Source organism: Stylophora pistillata, chromosome 10 (assembly GCF_964205215.1).
Source record: "Stylophora pistillata chromosome 10, jaStyPist1.2, whole genome shotgun sequence".
Taxonomy (NCBI): domain Eukaryota; kingdom Metazoa; phylum Cnidaria; class Anthozoa; order Scleractinia; family Pocilloporidae; genus Stylophora; species Stylophora pistillata.
Window position 1 is genome coordinate 28,028,628 of NC_142528.1, and position 22,314 is coordinate 28,050,941.

The following is a 22,314-nucleotide window of genomic DNA, read 5'->3' on the forward strand; positions in this document are numbered from 1 at the left end:
TCACTGTAATAGATGTGGAAGGACTGAAAGTTGTGGTAACGAAAACAAGTTCATGTGTAATTTTTTTGTGAAGAAGAAAGTTTTACTGCCATCATAAAATCCATACTGGCTTTTTGGGGCATATTCTTTAGTTTTGTTGATATTGGAAGGAATGACCGACAGCTTGGATATTTCCTCTGGAAAACAGAAGTTGACAGTTTTAGTAGATACCAACTGAAGGATGACCCAACTGATTGAAGGTAGCTTTGTTTTTCGTATTCCTCCACTTTTTTTTTCTGAAATCTGTTTCTTGTTGGCATAAATGGATCACTTTGCAAACTGAGACACATGAAGAAACGTCTGAGAAACTTATGTTGTGCTACTACATCTCTTACGGCGCTGAAATCGGTGGTGAAGCCGCTTGAAAGGTGTTCCATGTCAGTCCTCCATGGTCAAACCTCTGTTTGAATTAATTCCCTCATTTTTTAAGCAAATCCACAGCACGAAACCAAGCTGACATTTGAAATTGAATGATAAAAACAGAAAAGCTTACATATGAGGCCAATACCTGCTGTGGGTAGAAGTGTGGATTCATGAATTATAACCATTGCGTAGACAAAAGCTCCCGTCTGATTGGCTAAACTATATCTGACTCAGACATCCTATGGAGCATTTTGGTTCCTGTCCTTTAGTATTTATACAATAGAGAATGAAAAGAAAATATCACGAGAAAGGAGAATTTATATGTCTGCACAAAGTTTCAAGTTTTCGTTGTTTAGAGTCAGTTCGTAGTGAGTAGGTAGTGTCAGGTTTGATTCGTTAAAGACTAAAATTTTAAGGTTAATAAGATTGAGCCTGAGGCTCAGCCATTCAACTCGACTAAAGTTACAACTGGTGTCAGCACAGCGTGTCATTTTCAGCTGTTTTCCATCTTTATGGAAATTGATAAAAAATCTAAATTTTGCAGGAAACTCACACTGTTCCAGATATTGTTTTGTGCTTTATGAGAAGACTGGGAATAAATCAGGATAGTTAGGGTGAAGAGTGAGGTGCTCTAAACACAGAAGTACTTATGCATTTTTTTCTTTAAATGCCGGATACTCAGTGAAGCTCCTTGCTCTAAATTTTTAGAGTAGCTTTTTATAGACAACGGACTTATTTTCCCTTTTCTTGTTTCGAAATGTTAACACTTTTGTTTCATTTGTCCTTATTTTACAATAGTGTTGTGCCGCCCAAATGCTTTGAGAAGTTTTTAGGAGGACAGCGAATGCGACTGAAACCGGAAGCTATCAGGCGTACATTCACAACGAATGTGGATTCTACCAGTGTCAGACACAAGCTCGATTTTTGCATGTGACCATGTGTAGATAAGGTAAATGCTTTATTGCTTACATTCTTAAAATCTTTATTTGTTTCGTCACCTTTAACGTTTCCTTCTATGAAATAGCAGACAATGTCTTGCACATTAAAACCGGGAAAGTTGTCTTTTGCATTTTTGATTGACCATTCTAGAAAATCAGGAAGACCATGGCTTGTGAGTCCCGGTTCAAACGTCGCGCTATCGTTGAGTCGAACTCAATTGTATTACGTTCTCGTAGTCGCGACTTCAGCGCAACTGCACTTTATAGCTGCTGACTCGTCAGTTTATAGCTGCTGACTCGTCCCAAGTCGTCTCTATAAAAACATTGCATAGGGAGACTGGGGTCAAATCAGCTAAGAGCTAGAGCACATGGATTCCTCCATAGACTAGCGAGGCAGGAAACTTGTCATAGATGGAAAAAAACTTACGTTACTTCTTCAACAAAAGAAACGACTTCGACTTCCGTTGGGGTAAAAGGAATTTTACAGCAAATTCGGGTCTTTTTTCGCCCGGCTTTGGAAAGCATAGGCGAAAAGTCCTTTGTCGTTATGGATGGTGCATCTGATAGAAGTGACAAGAAGTTGGACAAAGAAAGCAAGAGTAGAAAATAAGATTATATCTTCAGACGGACTTTTCATGAATGGAGAGGAAGGCTCCCTACTTCCGCTTTTGGCGATGCTTGTATTCGAGGAAGTCCTGAGGAATCACCGCAGAATATTCGTTGTTTCTGACCGGTAAGATGTTATCAAATAAATGAACAAGCACGCACTATACCTTCATGGCTGATCCAAAAATATAATCGTGGTCGGATTTTAGCGTTTAAAAATGTCGAAAAGATGGTGAAAAGTAAGTAGTCGATCTCTTTTAATTTTCTTAATTTCACATAAGTCGAATTGACGGCTTAAAGAAATTGTAGTTACTTGTCACTGTATTTCTAGAGTTCTCGGAATTTCTTGGGTTTCTATCTGTAAATTACAACCTGAAGTTTATAAACGTTTATCTAAGTTCATGAAACTCCAGAAGGCGAAAGTGGAATTGAAAAACAGATTACATTTCCTGAAGAGGTTTACCTAACGAATTCTATCAACGAAAAAACTGCAACGCTCCAACTTAAGCAAAACGGTGAAACCTGACAATCTCTTAACGGCTTAAAAGTTTTGAAGCAGTGTATAAAGACTATTCGAGTTCAGAGAATGATAAAAAAACTTGCAAATGCAATGGCAATTAGATTCGAAAAATCTCCACAGTTTTGTATCTGTGAATTGTTTAAAAACTTTTTGCTAACTTTTAATTGACACTTGCAAATATCCCCAGTCGTTAAAAGGATAACACTGATTAGCGAAGGGTTCAACGTGTAACCCTCAGTTTTTATCCAACACCGACAATATACCATGACGACTTATTAGGGTTTTATCCGTCACATAATAGATAGGCAACTAAGGCAGGGTTACTTCATAGTCAATCAAAATGTAAATTTATACTAGTACAGAAATTCTAGAATATGAGTTGCATGTTTTGTTCTTGTCATGTAAGTATTATTAAAAACCTCAAATGTTCCATGCTCAAAAATATTTTAGTGTTACTTGTTATGTTTACTGATCATTAAAAAAGCGATGACTCGTGCTGCTTTTTATTTTTATATTATAGACAAGTTAACCAATTGTTTATCTTATGCTTAAACGTTTAGAAATAAATAAATGACTATATCACGCTTCGCTTCAAAAGACAGCTTTTCAGCTTTTGTCCTTGTTTTATATGAATCTCACTTTATATAGGTATATAATGCATACTTCACGACAGAACTAATAATGAAGCAAACTTTAATTGATGTTGTTGACTCAGAAGGTGAGACCGATGTAAGTGTTCACGTGTCGTGAGAGCGGGAAAATTGGTTCTTAAATGACTTACTACAGCACTAATTACTGACTGTTGTCGACTGTGGCACATTTGGGAATGGCAATCAATATTCTTTCTTTTTTTTCCAACTCCCGGGAGTTCTTGAAGAGACTTGAGGAAAACTTCTGAACGTGTCTTCTTTTTCTAGGTCAACAACCGGAGCAATTTTTTTCGAAAATTTCAGCTTGTTTCGTTTGTTTCGCAAGCTTTATCTCGCGGTAACCAGTGGCCTGTCAGAAAAGATGGCGAGTGAAAAGAAACGCAAAGAAATGAAGAGAGTTAAAAAGGCCAGTGTACAAAATGCTGCATCAAAAGAAGCATCGTCTGACGAAGAGATGCTAAGAAGTCGTTTTGCTCTGTGCTAGGTGCTCTGTGCAACTTTGGAGCTGAACGAGGAGAAGAGGAAGATCTAAATGTGAATGGGAACAATGTAGACGGTTTCGAGGAAACGTGTTGCTAGGCAACGCGAGTATTCTGCCGGCCTCTCTACTATATTAGTTGATGTGACCACTTGTCAAAATCGCAAGGATTTGCAAGCAATCGATTCTCCCTTTTTACGAACAGTTACCCATACTGTCTTTTACTTTTTAAAGTTGTATACAAGCTTAAGACTGAACCGATGTGGTTTTGCCAACTGGCTCTCTCTCAAGGCGTGAAAAATGAGATTTAATCGAGTCGCAAATCAAGGGAGAGCTGTCTACATAATAAGGGTGTCAAAATGTAGAAACCTAATCTGAATTTAAGAAATTCTATCAAAACTTGTGATTTGGTGGCAAATTTTAGTCTCACCTTGGAAATGAATTATCGGTGTTGTGCTCTCTGCTCCATCCTCGGCAATCAGGCAAGGACGAAAGAAGAAACGAAAGGCGCGAACGCCAGCCGAAGCGAAGGAAGTGGGACATTTCTGGGACTGGGAACAAGAATTCGAACAGCCTATGCGTGGCTTCTCGAATAATCTTTCTGACGGCAACATGGCGGCGAGAAAATGAAGATGCTTCTTCCAATAAATTAAAGTGTTGCACATGACACGTTCCTTTTTTAGTCAATGTAGTTTAATTTATGTTTGTTGTGAAACATCATAGTTTCTATCAGTATGAGAGAGAATACGTTCTTCTCTAACAAATGTGGCACAAGTTCCTTTCCCTAACCTTTCATAACTTGTCTTTCCTCCACGTTTTGCAACCTAGAAAAGCAACTCGCGATAATCCATTTCAGCCAACACTCTCCACGCACTCCTTTAACAAATTGGGTAATCAGGTCACATATTTTGCTTGTACAAGTCCCTGAACCGATTGTGTATTTGAGATCTCGATCTCAAAGATGGTTTTCGAAGGCCATTGTTTAAGATCGCGTGGAAACTATGAATGATTGGCAACTTAAGTCAGTAAAATTTCACTTTCAGCGTATAAATTCATACTGAGTGTTAAAGCTATATCCCTTTTTTGTTGATAATGGAAGCAGTATAACCGCTAACTTGGACATTTCCTTTGGAAAACCGAAGTTAGATGAAGTAGTGGATACGAAGTGAAGGGTAACACCCAACTGATCTTAGGCAGCTTTCTTTTTCGTAGTTCCTTTAGTTGTTTTCTGAAATATCTCTCTTGTTGGCATCAGTGGATCATTTTGGAAACTGAGAAACACGATGAAACATCCAAGAAAGTTATGTTTGGTTGCCGTCTTCTATATAGCTGAAATTAAAGGTAAAGCTCGAAGGTGAATCATAGTACTCCCAAACCTTCGGTTGGAATAATTTCCTTGAAGCAATCCACAGCACGGGACCAAAAGGTATGAAACAGACTAAGCCGCCAATACCTGCTAGGTTCATGCTGCGAGTAAAGTTTAATTTTGTCCATTACGATGACAGGTGCTCCTCTGACTGGCTGAACAGGTCATAATATATTCATCGAGTAGTGTTTTTCCTGTGAATTTGCATAACAAGTGCAGGGAAAACATAATTGAAAAGACGAATTTGCATGTTTTCGGAAAGTGTCCAGTTCTTTAAGTTTAAGAATCACTTTTAAAAAAGTCAAAATCAAGGAACGTCGATAAAAAGCCCCAATCTTCACTTGTCAATCCGCCAAAGTTTAAACAATTACACAGAGTGAATTAATTTGTTTTGGCCTTCTAGCATTGAAGATGTTAGGGCATTGCACAGTTCGTTTCTATAAATTATGTTTTAATTTTGGGAGTTAAACTCGAGTGACTTCAGCCTTCATTTGTCATTTCTTCCCTGTGGATGTCCTGACTGTAATATAAAGAGTGGAAAACTAGTGAACACCAATGCGTTTCGTTTGAGAGAATAATAAAATTAAAAGCCACGTGAACATTTCAAAGTGAAGTACCGCCCTGTCCACGTTGCATTATGGGATACCTGGAGGATTTCATCAGCGAGGGACGCTAAGTTTGTGTTTCAGTTTCACTAGTTGTCTTATTTCGAAGGATGGGCGTTCGCGGACTAACAAATTTTCTTGACACGTCAGCTCCACACCTTGGGAGACAGATCGAGCTGCAAAAGAAGCTTGTCATAGATGGAAACAACCTGTATTACTACCTCTATGAAAAAGGGGGCCAGTTCGAGTGCCGGCGTGGAGGGGAGTACAAAGAGTTTTACTACAAAGTTGTGTCGTTTTTTGAAGATTTGAAAAAAAAAGGCGTTGAGTCCTTTGTCGTCATAGATGGCGCATTTGACGCAACTAGTAAAAAGTTGGAAACAAAGAAGACAAGAGCTAGAGAAAGCATCAAACTTTCAAAGGAGATTTGGGATGGAAAAGAGGGCTCCTTACCTCGAGCTCCGCTTATGACAAAGTCTGTATTCATACAAGCCCTGAGAGATCGCGACATAAAATTTGCTGTTTCTGACTGGTAAGATGTACTCAGATAAATAAATCAGCATGCATTTCACAGGGCTGATACAAAAATTTGATTGCGTTCAGAAGTTAGCGTTTAGAAATGCTGAAAAGACTGGACAAGTAAAGACGCGAGGGTGTCTTTGTGGTTCGTGTCTTGTTCTTGCTTTCAATTTCAGTCGAATGATGGCTTATATAAGTTGTAGTTTGTCGTCAGATGCTAATGCATACACGCTTCTTCTGGGAGAGGCCAGGATTTCTAGCCGGAGTTTATTATAACAAACTGAAGACGGTTATAGTTTATCAAAGTTGATCAAACTGAAAAGAAAAAGGGTAAAAAATTATTCCTAAACGCGGTTATCCCATGAACACTAACAACGAAAATATGCAGGGCCCTAAACTGAGATGAAGTGAAGCCTGACGATCGAATAAATTGTTTGGCTTTTGAAACCTCAGGATAAAAATCATTTAAATTCAGACAGTTAAAGTTAAAATTGCTATTGCGATGGCTTCTTCCATGCGTAACACATCGAAGTTCATATAGTAAATAGATGAAAGCAAAACCTAACAAATCGAGGAAGCTGCGAGAAAAACTTATGAAACCTTTCTACTGCTTCAGAGTCAAAGTGTTTGAATTAGTGTTGAGTCACAGCTCAGTTTGCAAAGACCACTCGGAGCGGCTAAGAACTGATTTGTTTGGGATCTAATTACACGAGTCGACAATCCATAGATGATTGTGCTCGTCGACACAGCGGCCTGACCGCGTTACCAAAGTTCGCTCGCAAACATCATAAGTCTCACGTAAAAGCAACCTGCAAAATGATACCGAAGATTAGCAGTGCAAGGTATTTCAAGCGTATGGAGGCCCCTTATACAGGAATCGAATAGCGTCGATTGTAATAAGTCATATTTAGTTTTTGCCTTACCCGCGCGATGCTAGGTTAGTTTGCATATTATGGTATATACCATGTGCTCTAGTTTGTTGTTGGCGTTTCGCTTTTTTTTTTTGACACCTTTCCATCTAGTTTACTAACCAAACTCGTACGAGTCAGATTATGCAGATTGAAACTCATTAGGAAGATTTAACAGAACAAGTCGAACATTTATTCTACAAATAGCATCCCCGAACCATGGCTATAGATCGAAAACTCAAATAGACTCGCAATGCAGACTAAATTTGATTTGAATAAATATCGATGCTTTAACCATGTAGCCAGCCCGGAGCAAACTTATTTGATATCAAACATTTGATCGTATATTCACACCCGTGCTAACCTACATGCATGCTTATGTTCGGACCACATATACTAACCGAAGTAAACCTGTTCATTGTTGATACTTTACTCACATTTAAAACCTAGCAAACGAGTTCAATGTTGATACTATTTTACACATATTCACTATTCTAGCAAAGGAGTCCAATAACAATAATTTGGAAGCATTTGTAAACCACTGCAAACTTGTTCAAAGTTACCTGTTTGAATGCATAAGCAAACTTGTGTGCGGTCCAAAGTTTATATTTTTTTGTCATCTCTCAAAAACATTGGAAAAATAATTGCTTAACTGTGCTCAACATTCAGCACGTACAAGTAAATTTAATGCAAATGTGGCATCTAACAGCGTTGCTGCAGGGGGCAAATGTAGTGCAAAGATGGCCTTTGTTGCTAAGCAAAACTGAGCACATTTAGGCAAAAGTAAACTTTCTCTTACATTTGCTACTCAGGCAAATCCCTTTTTTCGTATAAGAACGTTTTGCGCACAGTAAGATGTACTTATAGACTGAGTGGGTTGCAGGTATTGACGCATTTCCGGTATAAAAAGAGGTCATGCGTTATGAGAGGATGATAGCTTTAAGCATGGTTTAGCATTGTTTTTACAGGCAGTCTTTCATACCGGAAGTCGGTATGGCTTTGATTGTGCACTGAGAAGATGGCCCTGGCTTGTTGATTCTAAACACCTTTGTTCGGGTGCCAATCTTAAGTAATTCCACACGAAGTAAGGGTAGTACATTGTTTGTCGACATCTCCATAGTGAAACAAGCGGACTATTGTCTGGCGTTGGGGTTTCCAAGAAAGAGTTGACCGAGGATTCGTAGAAATCGGTTGTTTGCGTAGCATTAAAGTATTGTGTATGAAAGGGCTAAGGCGTTCAGATATTCCCTACAAGTAGAACACATAAAGACTTTACACTGACATCCTGGAGATGCTGCAAATTTTTCATTGTTCCTCAACATCGAAAATTTATCATCCCAAGGATTATTAATAATTCCTATCAAACGAATCACGATGATGCATATGCAACATATAGGTAAGGTGCAGGTACCTTAAGCGACAACGAGGGGTTTAGCACCTAGAAAATGGCATTTCAATGAAAGTGGCTCTCATTGAATGTGTTTCGTGGTGTTTCCCATAGAGTCAGTGAAAAGTGAGAGCCGACCTCATGATAAAAAAATTTCATTATCGATTAAGAGAAAAAATAGATTATGAATTAAATTTTATGGTAGTTTAATGTTCACATGATTCTAATTTTATTTGGACATCATACAAGTGAGGGACGATAAGCGGGAGCTGATGAGAGAGATTAAAATAAAGTAGACCATCTGTTCTCTGAAACAACTTGATTTTCTTTTTTTCAGTGAAGTGGATAACGACATCGCCGCTTTGGCCAGCAAATGGAAGTGTCCTGTTTTATCCGACGACGCCGATTTCTTAATCACGGCAAAGTTTGGGTGGATCCGACTTTCCACTCTCTTTCCTCGCGAAATTCTCAATTTTACAACAGCTCGCGTTTTTAAGCCTAGGGAATTAGCAGAGCACTTAGATATCTGCGAAGCATTGCTTCCTCTGTTTGCTTCCTTGACAGAAAATGATTACCTACGTGAGAAAGTGCTAAAACCTTTCGAAAAAGAGTTGGAGCGCAAAATTCAGCTTTCTGATAAAGAAAAGCTAAAACATCCAAAATTTTGGCGTCTTGCGAAGCGCCTCAAGTTTTCATCATCTGATGTCACGGTAGAACACGCTCTGAGCTCGTTAAAACTGGGTGAAATCAGCAAGGACCTGGAGCAGGATGTCCAGGGTTCCCTTGAAGAATACACGGTCAAGGAATCCAATTTATTGCCTTACTTCCTAGACGGAGTGGTCCGCAGCAATCTTCAAACAAAAAATAAGGTTGAACTTCGCAAAGAGGTATTGTGTATGTTTCGGAATGGAAAGTTATCTTCCGATTGTATGAGCGGCTTGACGGCGGGAATGGTTTTTCTTGGATGTCAGGTTGAGGACCAGGAGAAACCATCCCCTAATCAGTGCTCGTTGTCGTTGAGAGAGCAGGTGTATTTCATTTTAAGCGATGAAGGAAGAAATGTGGAAAAGATCGAAGAATGGGATAGAAAGGGGTCTGACTACGAAAAACAAGATATCACACCTCAGGCGGGCCCCAATTATTACAAAACACAGGATACTAAATTAAAATTTTTAGAAGCTCTTGATTCTAAGACAGACGATATGGAGACATTGCCAGAGGAGTTAATCTGCTTTGCAGCGTCACTCCGTTATCTCTCCCAAAAGGCGGAGCCGAAACCGGAATCATTGCATCTGATCGCTCTAATTTGCTGCTTTATCACACCAGAGACAGAACGTCTCAGAAGTTCTCCGCTCCCACGCTTTGATAAGAGAGCGGCGCAAAGCTTCTGTCAGTGGCAGTGTGTTCTGAGAGATGCAATACAACTTAACGTTGTTTTGGATGAGCCTGTAACGACACCGCGTATCCATGAGACTTTTAATGGATCACTGGCACACAAGTTCCTTAAAAAGTTGAAAGACGGTAAGTCACTTTATAAGTATTATTCATATGAATAAGTTCTCTCGGTCCACCGAAAAATTACTTATCTGAGTATCTTTTTTCAGGAAGCCTGCTGTTTTAGGATGTCCCAAAGAATGACTGGAACACTGAACGTTTATTGCTAACTATGACATGTACTGGCACTACATTGAATATTGACTGTAATTTCCGAGCAAAAAATGGAAGGACACGTCAAATTTTTTTGTTTTTCTTTCTCCTACTTATTCAGGCATCAAACTGAGGGATCTTATTCCTAGTGAGGAGTTCGAGTGCTCAAAAAAACTTTATCACGCAGTAACCGGTTGCTCATTAGAAGAGGCTCACCCCTCAGTCCGCCCAAATGCCGCGTCTAAGAAAGTGCCAACTGACAGAAGTCTGGTCACGACAAATCGTTTTAATGTTTTAGGCGGGAACGGGGACGAGGACGTGCACGAGAACGTGGAAGAGGACTAGAAATAAGCCAAGAACAATGGAAGTTATACTAAAGTTTGAGTCTATAAGAGACCTTTCCAATCTATGTAATGTATAATAAGTGACCAATGCGTATTTCTTTTAGAGTTTTATGAGAACCCTTGTTTTAAGTGTTTATTGTAACTAAATATTAACTGTAGTAGATGTAATATTGTAATTAAGGTATATTCCTAATTAGAATTTTCGCTTACAGGAGATATCACCTCAAATTTCTTACTGTACACGATTATCTCAATAATTTTCAATTGTCACCTATGCATCTGTTTAATATCATTGTTCATGTGATCAGAGAGATGTACGCGCTCTGATCCGTCGAGGATTGCGTCATTCCTCGCTTCGTTAAAACAACTCGTGCGAGGTGATCATGGCAGGGGCGCTAAATTTCAAAATGGCTGCCTTGCGTTTCTCAATGTTGCCGAGGAAGTGATTAACGCAATGGAAGAAAATTCAATTCCGAAGAGCACAACAGATGCTTTTATGTTTGGATGACACTTTTAAAAAGAAAGATATGAAGTTTTTGCCGATTGAATTAAATAAAGATGTTAAATTCTAGTGTAGACTAACCGAGTAGTCAAAACAATTGTAACAGACTGGTTTCAACATCAATATAATTCGAAATTACCTGAGCAATTGTCCTAAAACAATTATTCCCTCGAGAATATTCAACAATATTCATGTCGCCTTCAGCGAATAATTTTTGAGGTAAATTGGGTAATCAGGTCACATATTTTGCTTGTACAAGTCCCTGAGCCGATTGTGTATTTGAGATCTCGATCTCAAAGATGGTTTTCGAAGGCCATTGTTTAAATTCGCGTGGAAACTATGAATGAGTGGCAACTTAAGTCAGTAAAATTTCACTTTCAGCGTTAAATTCATACTGAGTGTTAAAGCTATATCCCTTTTTTGTTGATAATGGAAGCAGCATAACCGCTAACTTGGACATTTCCTTTGGAAAACCGAAGTTAGATGAAGTAGTGGATACGAAGTGAAGGGCAACACCCAACTGATCTTAGGCACCTTTCTTTTTCGTAGTTCCTTTAGTTGTTTTCTGAAATATCTCTCTTGTTGGCATCAGTGGATCATTTTGGAAACTGAGAAACACGATGAAACATCCAAGAAAGTTATGTTGGGCTGCCGTCTTCTATATAGCTGAAATTAAAGGTAAACCTTGAAGGTGAATCATAGTACTCCCAAACCTTCGGTTGGAATTATTTCCTTGAAGCAATCCACAGCACGGGACCAAAAGGTATGAAACAGACTAAGCCACCAATACCTGCTAGGTTCATGCTGCGAGTAAAGTTTAATTTTGTCCATTACGATGACAGGTGCTCTTCTGACTGGCTGAACAGGTCATAATATATTCATCGAGTAGTGTTTTTCCTGTGAATTTGCATAACAAGTGCAGGGAAAACATAATTGAAAAGGCGAATTTGCATGTTTTCGGAAAGTGTCCAGTTCTTTAAGTTTAAGAATCACTTTTAAAAAAGTCAAAATCAAGGAACGTCGATAAAAAGCCTCAATCTTCACTTGTCAATCCGCCAAAGTTTAAACAATTATACAGAGTGAATTAATTTGTTTTGGCCTTCTAGCATTGAAGATGTTAGGGCATTGCACAGTTCGTTTCTATAAATTATGTTTTAATTTTGGGAGTTAAACTCGAGTGACTTCAGCCTTCATTTGTCATTTCTTCCCTGTGGATGTCCTGACTGTAATATAAAGAGTGGAAAACTAGTGAACACCAATGCGTTTCGTTTGAGAGAATAATCAAATTAAAAGCCACGTGAACATTTCAAAGTGAAGTACCGCCCTGTCCACGTTGCATTATGGGATACCTGGAGGATTTCATCAGCGAGAGACGCTAAGTTTGTGTTTCAGTTTCACTAGTTGTCTTATTTCGAAGGATGGGCGTTCGCGGACTAACAAATTTTCTTGACACGTCAGCTCCACACCTTGGGAGACAGATCGAGCTGCAAAACACCAGGCTTGTCATAGATGGAAACAACCTGTATTACTACCTCTATGAAAAAGGGGGCCAGTTCGAGTGCCGGCGTGGAGGGAGTACAAAGAGTTTTACGACAAAGTTGTGTCGTTTTTTGACGATTTGAAAGTCAAAGGCGTTGAGTCCTTTGTCGTCATAGATGGCGCATTTGACGCAACTAGTAAAAAGTTGGAAACAAAGAAGACAAGAGCTAGAGAAGGCATCAAACTTTCAAAGGAGATTTGGGATGGAAAAGAGGGCTCCTTACCTCGAGCTCCGCTTATGACAAAGTCTGTATTCATACAAGCCCTGAGAGACCGCGACATAAACTTTGCTGTTTCTGACTGGTAAGATGTACTCAGATAAATAAATCAGCATGCATTTCACAGGGCTGATACAAAAATTTGATTGCGTTCAGAAGTTAGCGTTTAGAAATGCTGAAAAGATTGGACAAGTAAAGACGCGAGGGTGTCTTTGTGGTTCGTGTCTTGTTCTTGCTTTCAAATTCAACCGAATGATGGCTTATATAAGTTGTAGTTTGTCGTCAGATGCTAATGCATACACGCTTCTTCTGGGAGAGGCCAGGATTTCTAGCCGGAGTTTATTATAACAACCTGAAGACGGTTATAGTTTATCAAAGTTGATCAAACTGAAAAGAAAAAGGGTAAAAAATTATTCCTAAACGCGGTTATCCCATGAACACCAACAACGAAAATATGCAGGGCCCTAAACTAAGATGAAGTGAAGCCTGACGATCCAATAAATTGTTTGGCTTTTGAAACCTCAGGATAAAAATCATTTAAATTCAGACAGTTAAAGTTAAAATTGCTATTGCGATGGCTTCTTCCATGCGTAACACATCGAAGTTCATATAGTAAATAGATGAAAGCAAAACCTAACAAATCGAGGAAGCTGCGAGAAAAACTTATGAAACCTTTCTACTGCTTCAGAGTCAAAGTGTTTGAATTAGTGTTGAGTCACAGCTCAGTTTGCAAAGACCACTCGGAGCGGCTAAGAACTGATTTGTTTGGGATCTAATTACACGAGTCGACACAGCGGCCTGACCGCGTTACCAAAGTTCGCTCGCAAACATCATAAGTCTCACGTAAAAGCAACCTGCAAAATGATACCGAAGATTAGCAGTGCAAGGTTTTTCAAGCGTATGGAGGCCCCTTATACAGGAATCGAATAGCGTCGATTGTAATAAGTCATATTTAGTTTTTGCCTTACCCGCGCGATGCTAGGTTAGTTTGCATATTATGGTATATACCATGTGCTCTAGTTTGTTGTTGGCGTTTCGCTTTTGTTTTTTGACACGTTTCCATCTAGTTTACTAACCAAACTCGTACGAGTCAGATTATGCAGATTGAAACTCATTAGGAAGATTTAACAGAACAAGTCGAACATTTATTCTACAAATAGCATCCCCGAACCATGGCTATAGATCGAAAACTCAAATAGACTCACAATGCAGACTAAATTTGATTTGAATAAATATCGATGCTTTAACCATGTAGCCAGCCCGGAGCAAACTTATTTGATATCAAACATTTGATCGTATATTCACACCCGTGCTAACCTACATGCATTCTTATGTTCGGACCACATATACTAACCGAAGTAAACCTGTTCATTGTTGATACTTTACTCACATTTAAAACCTAGCAAACGAGTTCAATGTTGATACTATTTTACACATATTTACTATTCTAGCAAAGGGGTCCAATAACAATAATTTGGAAGCATTTGTAAACCACTGCAAACTTGTTCAAAGTTACCTGTTTGAATGCATAAGCAAACTTGTGTGCGGTCCAAAGTTTATATTTTTTTGTCATCTCTCAAAAACATTGGAAAAATAATTGCTTAACTGTGCTCAACATTCAGCACGTACAAGTAAATTTAATGCAAATGTGGCATCTAACAGCGTTGCTGCAGGGGGCAAATGTAGTGCAAAGATGGCCTTTGTTGCTAAGCAAAACTGAGCACATTTTTCGTATAAGAACGTTTTGCGCGCAGTAAGATGTACTTATAGACTGAGTGGGTTGCAGGTATTGACGCATTTCCAGTATAAAAAGAGGTCATGCGTTATGAGAGGATGATAGCTTTAAGCATGGTTTAGCATTGTTTTTACAGGCAGTCTTTCATACCGGAAGTCGGTATGGCTTTGATTGTGCACTGAGAAGATGGCCCTGGCTTGTTGATTCTAAACACCTTTGTTTGGGTGCCAATCTTAAGTAATTCCACACGAAGTAAAGGCAGTACATTGTTTGTCGACATCTCCATAGTGAAACGAATGGACTATTGTCTGGCGTTGGGGTTTCCAAGAAAGAGTTGACCGAGGATTCGTAGAAATCGGTTGTTTGCGTAGCATTAAAGTATTGTGTATGAAAGGGCTAAGGGGTTCAGATATTCCCTACAAGTAGAACACATAAAGACTTTACACTGACATCCTGGAGATGCTGCAAACTTTTCTTCATTGTTCCTCAACATCGAAAATTTATCATCCCAAGGATTATTAATAATTCCTAACAAACGAATCACGATGATGCATATGCAACATATAGGTAAGGTGCAGGTACCTTAAGCGACAACGAGGGGTTTAGCACCTAGAAAATGGCATTTCAATGAAAGTGGCTCTCATTGAATGTGTTTCGTGGTGTTTCCCATAGAGTCAGTGAAAAGTGAGAGCCGACCTTATAAGAAAAAATTTCATCATCGAATAAGAGAAAAATAGATTATGAATTAAGTTTTATGGTAGTTTCATGTTCATATGATTCTAATTTTATCTGGACATCATACAAGTGAGGGACGATAAGCGGGAGCTGATGAGAGAGATTAAAATAAAGTAGACCATCTGTTCTCTGAAACAACTTGATGTTCTTTTTTTCAGTGAAGCGGATAACGACATCGCCGCTTTGGCCAGCAAATGGAAGTGTCCTGTTTTATCCGACGACGCCGATTTCTTAATCACGGCAAAGTTTGGGTGGATCCGACTTTCCACTCTCTCTCCTAGCGAAATTCCCAATTCTAAAAAAGCTCGCGTTTTTAAACCTAGGGAATTAGCAGAGCACTTAGATATCTGCGAAGCATTGCTTCCTCTGTTTGCTTCCTTGACAGAAAATGATTACCTACGCGAGGAAGTGCTAACACCTTTCGAGAAAAAGTTGCAGCGCCAAATTCAGTTTTCTGATGAAGAAAAGCTAAAACATCCAAAATTTTGGCGTCTTGCGAAGCGCCTCAAGTTTTCATCACCTGATGTCACGGTAGAACACGCTCTGAGCTCGTTAAAACTGGGTGAAATCAGCAAGGACCTGGAGCAGGATGTCCAGTATTCCCTTCAAGAATACACGGTCAAGGAATCCAATTTATTGACTTACTCCCCAGGCGGAGTGGTCCGTAGCAGGCTTAAAACCCAAAATGATCTTGAACTTGACCAAGAGGTATTGCGTATGTTTCGGAATGGAACGTTATCTTCCGATTGTATGAGTGGCTTGACGGCGGGAAAGGTTTTTCTTGGATGCCAGGTTGAGGACCAAGAGAAACCATCCCCTAATCAGTGCTCGTTGTCGCTGAGAAAGCAGGTGTATTTCATTTTAAGCAAAGAAGGAAGAAATGTGGAAAAGATCGAAGAATGGGATAGAAAGGGGTCTGACTACGAAAAACAAGATATCACACCTCAGGCGGGCCCCAATTATTACAAAACACAGGATACTAAATCAAAATTTTTAGAAGCTCTTGATTCTAAGACAGACGAAATGGAGTCATTGCCAGGGAAGTTAATCTGCTTTGCAGCGTCACTCCGTTATCTCTCCCGAAACGCGCAGCCGAAACCGGAATCATTGCATCTGATCGCTCTAATTTGCTGCTTTATCAAACCAGAGACAGACCGTCTCAGTTCTCGGCTCCCATGCTTTGATAAGAGAGCGGCGCAAAGCTTCTGTCAGTGGCAGTGTGTTCTGAGAGATGCAATACAACTTAACGTTGTTTTGGATGAGCCTGTAACGACACCGGGTATCCATGAGACTTTTAATGGATCACTGGCACACAAGTTCCTTGAAAAGTTGAAAGAAGGTAAGTCACTTTATAAGTATTATTCATATGAATAAGTTCTCTCGGTCTTCCCAAAAATTACTTATTCGAGTATCTTTTTTGAGGAAGCCTGCTGTTTTAGGATGTCCCAAAGAATGACTGGAACACTGAACGTTTATTGCTAACTATGACATGTACTGGCACTACATTGAATATTGACTGTAATTTTCGAGCAAAAAATGGAAGGACGCGTCAAATTTTTTTGTTTTTCTTTCTCCTACTTATTCAGGCATCAAACTGAGGGATCTTATTCCTAGTGAGGAGTTCGAGTGCTCAAAAAAACTTTATCACGCAGTAACCGGTTGCTCATTAGAAGAGGCTCTCCCCTCAGTCCGCCCAAATGCCGCGTCTAAGAAAGTGCCACCTGCCAGAAGTCTGGTCACGACAAATCGTTTTAATGTTTTAGGCGGGAACGGGGACGAGGACGTGGACGAGAACGTGGAAGAGGACTAGAAATAAGCCAAGAACAATGGAAGTTATACTAAAGTTTGAGTCTATAAGAGACCTTTCCAATCTATGTAATGTATAATAAGTGACCAATGCGTATTTCTTTTAGAGTTTTATGAGAACCCTTGTTTTAAGTGTTTATTGTAACTAAATATTTACTGTAGTAGATGTAATATTGTAATTAAGGTATATTCCTAATTAGAATTTTCGCTTACAGGAGATATCACCTCAAATTTCTTACTGTACACGATTATCTCAATAATTTTCAATTGTCACCTATACATCTGTTTAATATCATTGTTCATGTGATCAGAGAGATGTACGCGCTCTGATCGGTCGAGGATTGCGTCATACCTCGCTTCGTTCAAACAACTCGTGCGAGGTGATCATGGCGGGGGCGCTAAATTTCAAAATGGCTGCCTTGCGTTTCTCAATGTTACCGAGGAAGTGATTAACGCAATGGAAGAAAATTCAATTTCGAAGAGCACAACAGATGCTTTTATGTTTGGATGACACTTTTAAAAAGAAAGATATGAAGTTTTTGCCGATTGAATTAAATAAACATGTTAAATTCTAGTGTAGACTAACCGAGTAGTCAAAACAATTGTAACAGACTGGTTTCAACATCAATATAGTTCGAAATCACCTGAGCAATTGTCCTAAAACAATTGTTCCCTTGAGAATATTCAACAATATTCATGTCGCCTTCAGCGAATAATTTTTGAGTTAACCCTTTCACAAATTCCTGTAAAATATAGTTAAGTAGATTTAAAAGCGCTTCGGTTTGAGGAAATTTGTTACCAGGCAACAATTAATGATGCTGACGTAACTTCTCGCCGAATACTACAGCTATTACTAAGCAACTTGAAACTCTTCGGCAGCTGAGGGAGGAATATCTTACGATCCGTTTCTTTTCAAATGATACTGAAACCTGATTATTTTTACTTTTCACATCGTAAGCATTTAACCGATTGTTGGTTCAATTCTTAAGATTCATCGAGGAAGATTTTAAAAGTACATGTACCTTACGTATCTTTTCATTCAGCAAACTGAACGCATAATTATTTTCTCAATCCATTTATGATTAACATCTTCAGTTCTTTGCTGTATTGTTTGCTTTACTTTCAAGTCACCTTTCTATAATAAAGGGGGAAAGTTTCTTAAGAAACTGTCGTGCTGCGTCGGTGGGGGAGTACCACAAGGTAATTTTAGTTTTATCAACTGAATTGATAATATAAATTTGCCTCCGAAAAGAGTTTCAAAGCTGACGTTCCGAGCGTTAGCCCATCGACAGAACGAAAGAGGAAGGGCTAATGTCGGCTTTGAAATTCTTTAAGGTCGCCATTTTACATTATCAACTCTGTTACTAAAACCAAAATTACCTTCTATCATAAGTTACCTAAGGACAGTAAATTTCAGTTTCATATGATATGAAAAGTCGATGAAAAGGGAAAAATTAGCCTTATTTGAGTTACTGCACTGTTTGCTTTACCAACTGCTGTTTTTTGATTTAAGGAAAAAAAAAACCTCACTCGCTTACTCCATTACCGGGCGAGGAAGCTGAGAGAAAAAAACAGGGTATCTGTGGTTATTGACTAAGAATGATATCCTAAGCAGCAACACTCACATCGTAGCTAAGGTTTTTCTTCACTAGCCTCCTTTTCTGAGCTTGCTTAACCGGGAAGGAAAAATAGGTTCGCGTCTATCTCCTTTATTATACTTTCCGATTTAGACTTTACAAGGAAGGTGAATTTCAGTTTCGTTTAACTAAAAAAAGAACATGTAAAGGGGAATAGAAATTTAGGCCCTTATTTAGTTTCGTAGCGTTTTTATGGTACCAACCAATGCAAGGTTAAATGAAAGGAGATTAAAGAATTCAATCCCATTCGTAGACTCCACTACCGTGCGAGGAAGCTGAGGAAAAAAAAATTATGCAGGTATTTTTGGTCAATGAAACTTTGAATCTTGTCAACAACACTCTCGCTGTGGTAATGTTTTCTCCTCCATAACCTCCTTCTTACAGTTTGTATCGGCCTGCGAGGCAAACTAGGTTCGCGTCTCCACGGCTTCGCTTGCTGTCGTGGTTCAAAAAATGGGCGTTCGTAGACTTGCATCTTATCTTAAAGAGTCAGCTCCATTCCTTGGAAGACAGATCGAGCTGCGAGACACAAAACTTATCATAGACGGAGATAATTTGTGTAACTACCTGTATAAAGAAAACGGCTTTGATTGCCGGTGTGGGGGATAGTACGAGGAGTTTTACAAGAAAGTGCTGTTGTTTTTCGACGCTTTAAAATCTAAAGGTGTAGAATCTTTCGTAGTTTTAGATGGTGCATATGATAAAAGCGATAAGAAGTTGGAAACGCAGAAGAAAAGAGCACAAGAAAGGATCGAAACGGCTGACCGGTTGTTCAAGGATGAAACATCGCCTGATGGCGATGAATACTTTCTACTTCCGCTTTTGGCGAAGTTTGTATTCGCACAGGTCCTCAGGGATCACCTCATAAGATTCGCTGTTTCTGACTGGTAAGATGTTATCAAATAAATAATAAGCTTGCGCTAATGATTTTACACTGACGAAAAATATAGTCGTGTTCAGATGCTTAGGATATGAGACGAAAGATGGAGAAATACATTTTTGGTCCCATTTCTGTAGGCTTTTCCTTACTCGGTAACGCAAAAAGTGATTTATTTCGGCCAAAAAGGCAGTAGTTCCGGTCGATTTCGGAAATCTTATTCACGCGCATTTTGTACAAGTAGGTGTTCCGGTTGTGTTTTGTTTTCACTTTCACACGTAACCGAAATTAAGGCAAAATAAACTGCAGATATCGATAAGTTCTTATTCACGGAGCGGGAGAGCTGAACCGGGGAAGCCCCGAGGATGTAGAAGTGTTAATCAAGCGTAGCGATTTGGCTAAAAACAGGTAATGGGTAATGTTAATGAAGAAAATAAAAGGCAACCGTAATTGAAGAGAAGGGATGATAAAGGCAGTCAATTCTGATTAAACATCTGTCGATATTTTGAACAATATTAGGGAACAAATTGATACGACTTCTTACATGTTTCATAATGTTTGGCGTACTCATCTCGTGGAATCAGTTTTCCGCTTGTAATCCATCGAAGTAAGTTCTCTAAGGAATTGCTTTTCTCTTTTCTTTTCTACAGTGAAGCAGATCCTGACATCGCCTCTTTAGCCAGGAATTGGAAATGTCCTGTTTTGAGCAACGACAGCGACTTCTTCATTTTTGATGTTGAGGGTGGCTTCATCCCACTTTCTTCTTTCGATGTCGATCATTTAACAGCTCGCATTTTCTACCGCAGTAACTTGGCAAGATATTTTGGAATACGCGAAGAATTGCTCCCTTTGTTCGCTTCCTTACTAGGCAATGATCACATGAGTTGGGAAGCGCTGAAATCCTTCAACCGCACAATTTGGACTCTTTTCAGTGATGGTCGCAGAGGAAAAGAAGTGAGGTTTTTAGGCGTCGCAAGTTTGCTCTCCCAGTTCTCTGACTCAATCACAGAAACAAAAGCGTTTGAGTTCGCTTTGGAATTGATTGAGCCAGGTGAAAGCAGAGAGAGGCTAAAGCAAGCTGTCGAGTATTCCCTTCAAGAATACACAGTCACGAAATCAAATGTGTTGAATTACTTCCGAGACGAAGCGGTATGTAGTCTTCTGAGAACCCAAAATAATCTCGAACTTGACGAAGAGGTATTGCGCATGTTTCGCGGAGGAAAGTTTTCTACCGATTCCTTAAGCAGCTTAGCGGCGGGAAAAGTTTTTCTTAGAGCCCAGGTTGAGGACCGTGAGAGCAGATCGTCCAATCAGTGTTCAGTGTCATTGAGACAGCTGGCGTATGATATCTTAAGCGATGAAGGAAGAAACATGAAGAAGGTCGAAGAATGGGATAGAGAGGGCATTGCAGTTAAGCACACAGATATTAAGCCTTACAATGATGGGGTCCCTTCGTTGAGCCCTATTCCAAGCCTTGATCTTCAAAGGAGATTGACGTTGTTCTTGGATGGGCTTGATTCAGACACAGCTTACATGGAGTCATTACCAAAAGAACTCGCGTTAGTCGCATCATCACTACGTTTTCTCCTCCGCAACGCGCAACCACCCCTGGAGACAAGCCATCTGTCTGCTATACTTTGCAGTTTTGTCCAATTAGAGGACGGCTCGTGGAAGCAATATCTAGGACAACCCAGAAAATCTAGATCCCAACCCTTCGATGAGAGAGCAGCGCAAAGCTTCTGTCAATGGCAGTGTGTTTTGAGAGATGCCATTAATCTGAACTTCGTTTTGTTTGAGCCTGTACAGACACCGTGTATCCAAAAGACTTTTAATGGTCGACTGGCACATTGCCTCCAAGATGAACTGAATGAAGGTTAGTTTTCGCCAGGTCACGAAACTTCCAACGTTCGATGTCGATTATTTTGTGTTCGTTCTTAATGTTGCGCACCCACGAAGCCAGAGTGGACTCCTTTTTTTAAAAGGGTGTTGTCCTCGACAAGGGCCTCTAAAAGTCAAGGTTCTCCTTAGATCTCATTAACCTTGTGAATCCCTCTGATTCCATTTCATATGAGCTTTATATCGGCGAAACATGGAGTTTTCAGGTCTGATTTTCGCTATTGCATAAATAGCGCTATCTACTGCGAGGATCGTGCATCATACGTATCTAATACCGCAGTTCAAAATATATGAACTTCATATATTTCATTATATCTGATTTATCACTTTCACGGGTTTATTACGAATCAACTTAACGGCCTGCTCCCAGTTGGCTTGTTAGCTCAATTGGTAGAGCGCTGCACTAGTATCGCAGAGGTCCGTGGTTCGAATCCCGTACAGGCCTGACTTTTTCTCAGGTCTGATTTTCGCTATTGCTTAAATAGCGCTATCTACTGCGAGGATCGTGCATCATACGTATCTAATACCGCAGTTCAAAATATATGAACTTCATATATTTCATTATAACCAAACCTTACTATGTTCTCCAAGCAGTCTTTCGCGATATAAGGAGCTTTAGACTGCGATTACAGAACGGGAAGGTAAAGGCACATTGAAAAAAGTGTTTCTGTTATTTTTTAAGTATGAATTTTATGTTGATGGACATGCGAAATCCAAAATAACAACCTCTTCTGTTAGAGGCATGTAGGTCAGACCCTATATCTGGCTCTAAGATGATACAATAGGTATTTGCAGGACTTAGTTTCCTCCATTCTCACGATTACAGTGTAGAATAATGTCTATAATTCGCGAATATAGTCTCTCAGTAGCGGAAAAGGACATCATGTGAGTCATGCTAGATTATTGTTGTATTCAATGAGGTTTTTTTATAATTCATTATTATCTTGTTATGATACCTTGTTTATCATCAATTGGACTTTTCTCTAAAAGTTACCTTCT

General features: G+C 39.4%; 4 protein-coding genes across 15 annotated transcripts in view; 3 read left to right on the forward strand and 1 right to left on the reverse strand.

The window, feature by feature from the left end:
• Positions 1 to 22,314, reverse strand: part of LOC111345279 (target of rapamycin complex subunit lst8-like) — a 71,834-nt gene that overhangs the window by 29,502 nt on the left and 20,018 nt on the right. The window lies entirely within an intron of this gene.
• LOC111342353 (single-strand DNA endonuclease ASTE1-like) lies at positions 100 to 17,484 on the forward strand. 4 transcript variants are annotated; one of them, XM_088735299.1, is made up of 5 exons: positions 100 to 239; positions 1,201 to 1,351; positions 1,492 to 2,073; positions 15,258 to 16,438; positions 16,686 to 17,484. In XM_088735299.1, the coding sequence occupies exons 3-5, from the start codon at positions 1,892 to 1,894 to the stop codon at positions 16,907 to 16,909; spliced, it is 1,587 nt and encodes a 528-aa protein (XP_088591425.1). In that variant the 5' UTR covers positions 100 to 239; positions 1,201 to 1,351; positions 1,492 to 1,891; the 3' UTR covers positions 16,910 to 17,484. The 4 variants fall into 4 exon arrangements, with proteins under 4 accessions (XP_088591425.1, XP_088591423.1, XP_088591424.1 ...); XM_088735297.1 differs by having other exon boundaries at positions 1,201 to 2,073; XM_088735298.1 differs by lacking the exon at positions 100 to 239 and adding an exon at positions 926 to 1,045 and having other exon boundaries at positions 1,201 to 2,073.
• On the forward strand, positions 5,605 to 11,260 carry LOC148722513 (single-strand DNA endonuclease ASTE1-like). Its single transcript, XM_088735292.1, has 3 exons — positions 5,605 to 6,097; positions 8,717 to 9,900; positions 10,148 to 11,260. The coding sequence occupies exons 1-3, from the start codon at positions 5,676 to 5,678 to the stop codon at positions 10,369 to 10,371; spliced, it is 1,830 nt and encodes a 609-aa protein (XP_088591418.1). The 5' UTR covers positions 5,605 to 5,675; the 3' UTR covers positions 10,372 to 11,260.
• On the forward strand, positions 20,051 to 21,297 carry LOC148722514 (single-strand DNA endonuclease ASTE1-like). The gene has a single exon (XM_088735317.1). The coding sequence runs from the start codon at positions 20,299 to 20,301 to the stop codon at positions 21,295 to 21,297; it is 999 nt and encodes a 332-aa protein (XP_088591443.1). The 5' UTR covers positions 20,051 to 20,298.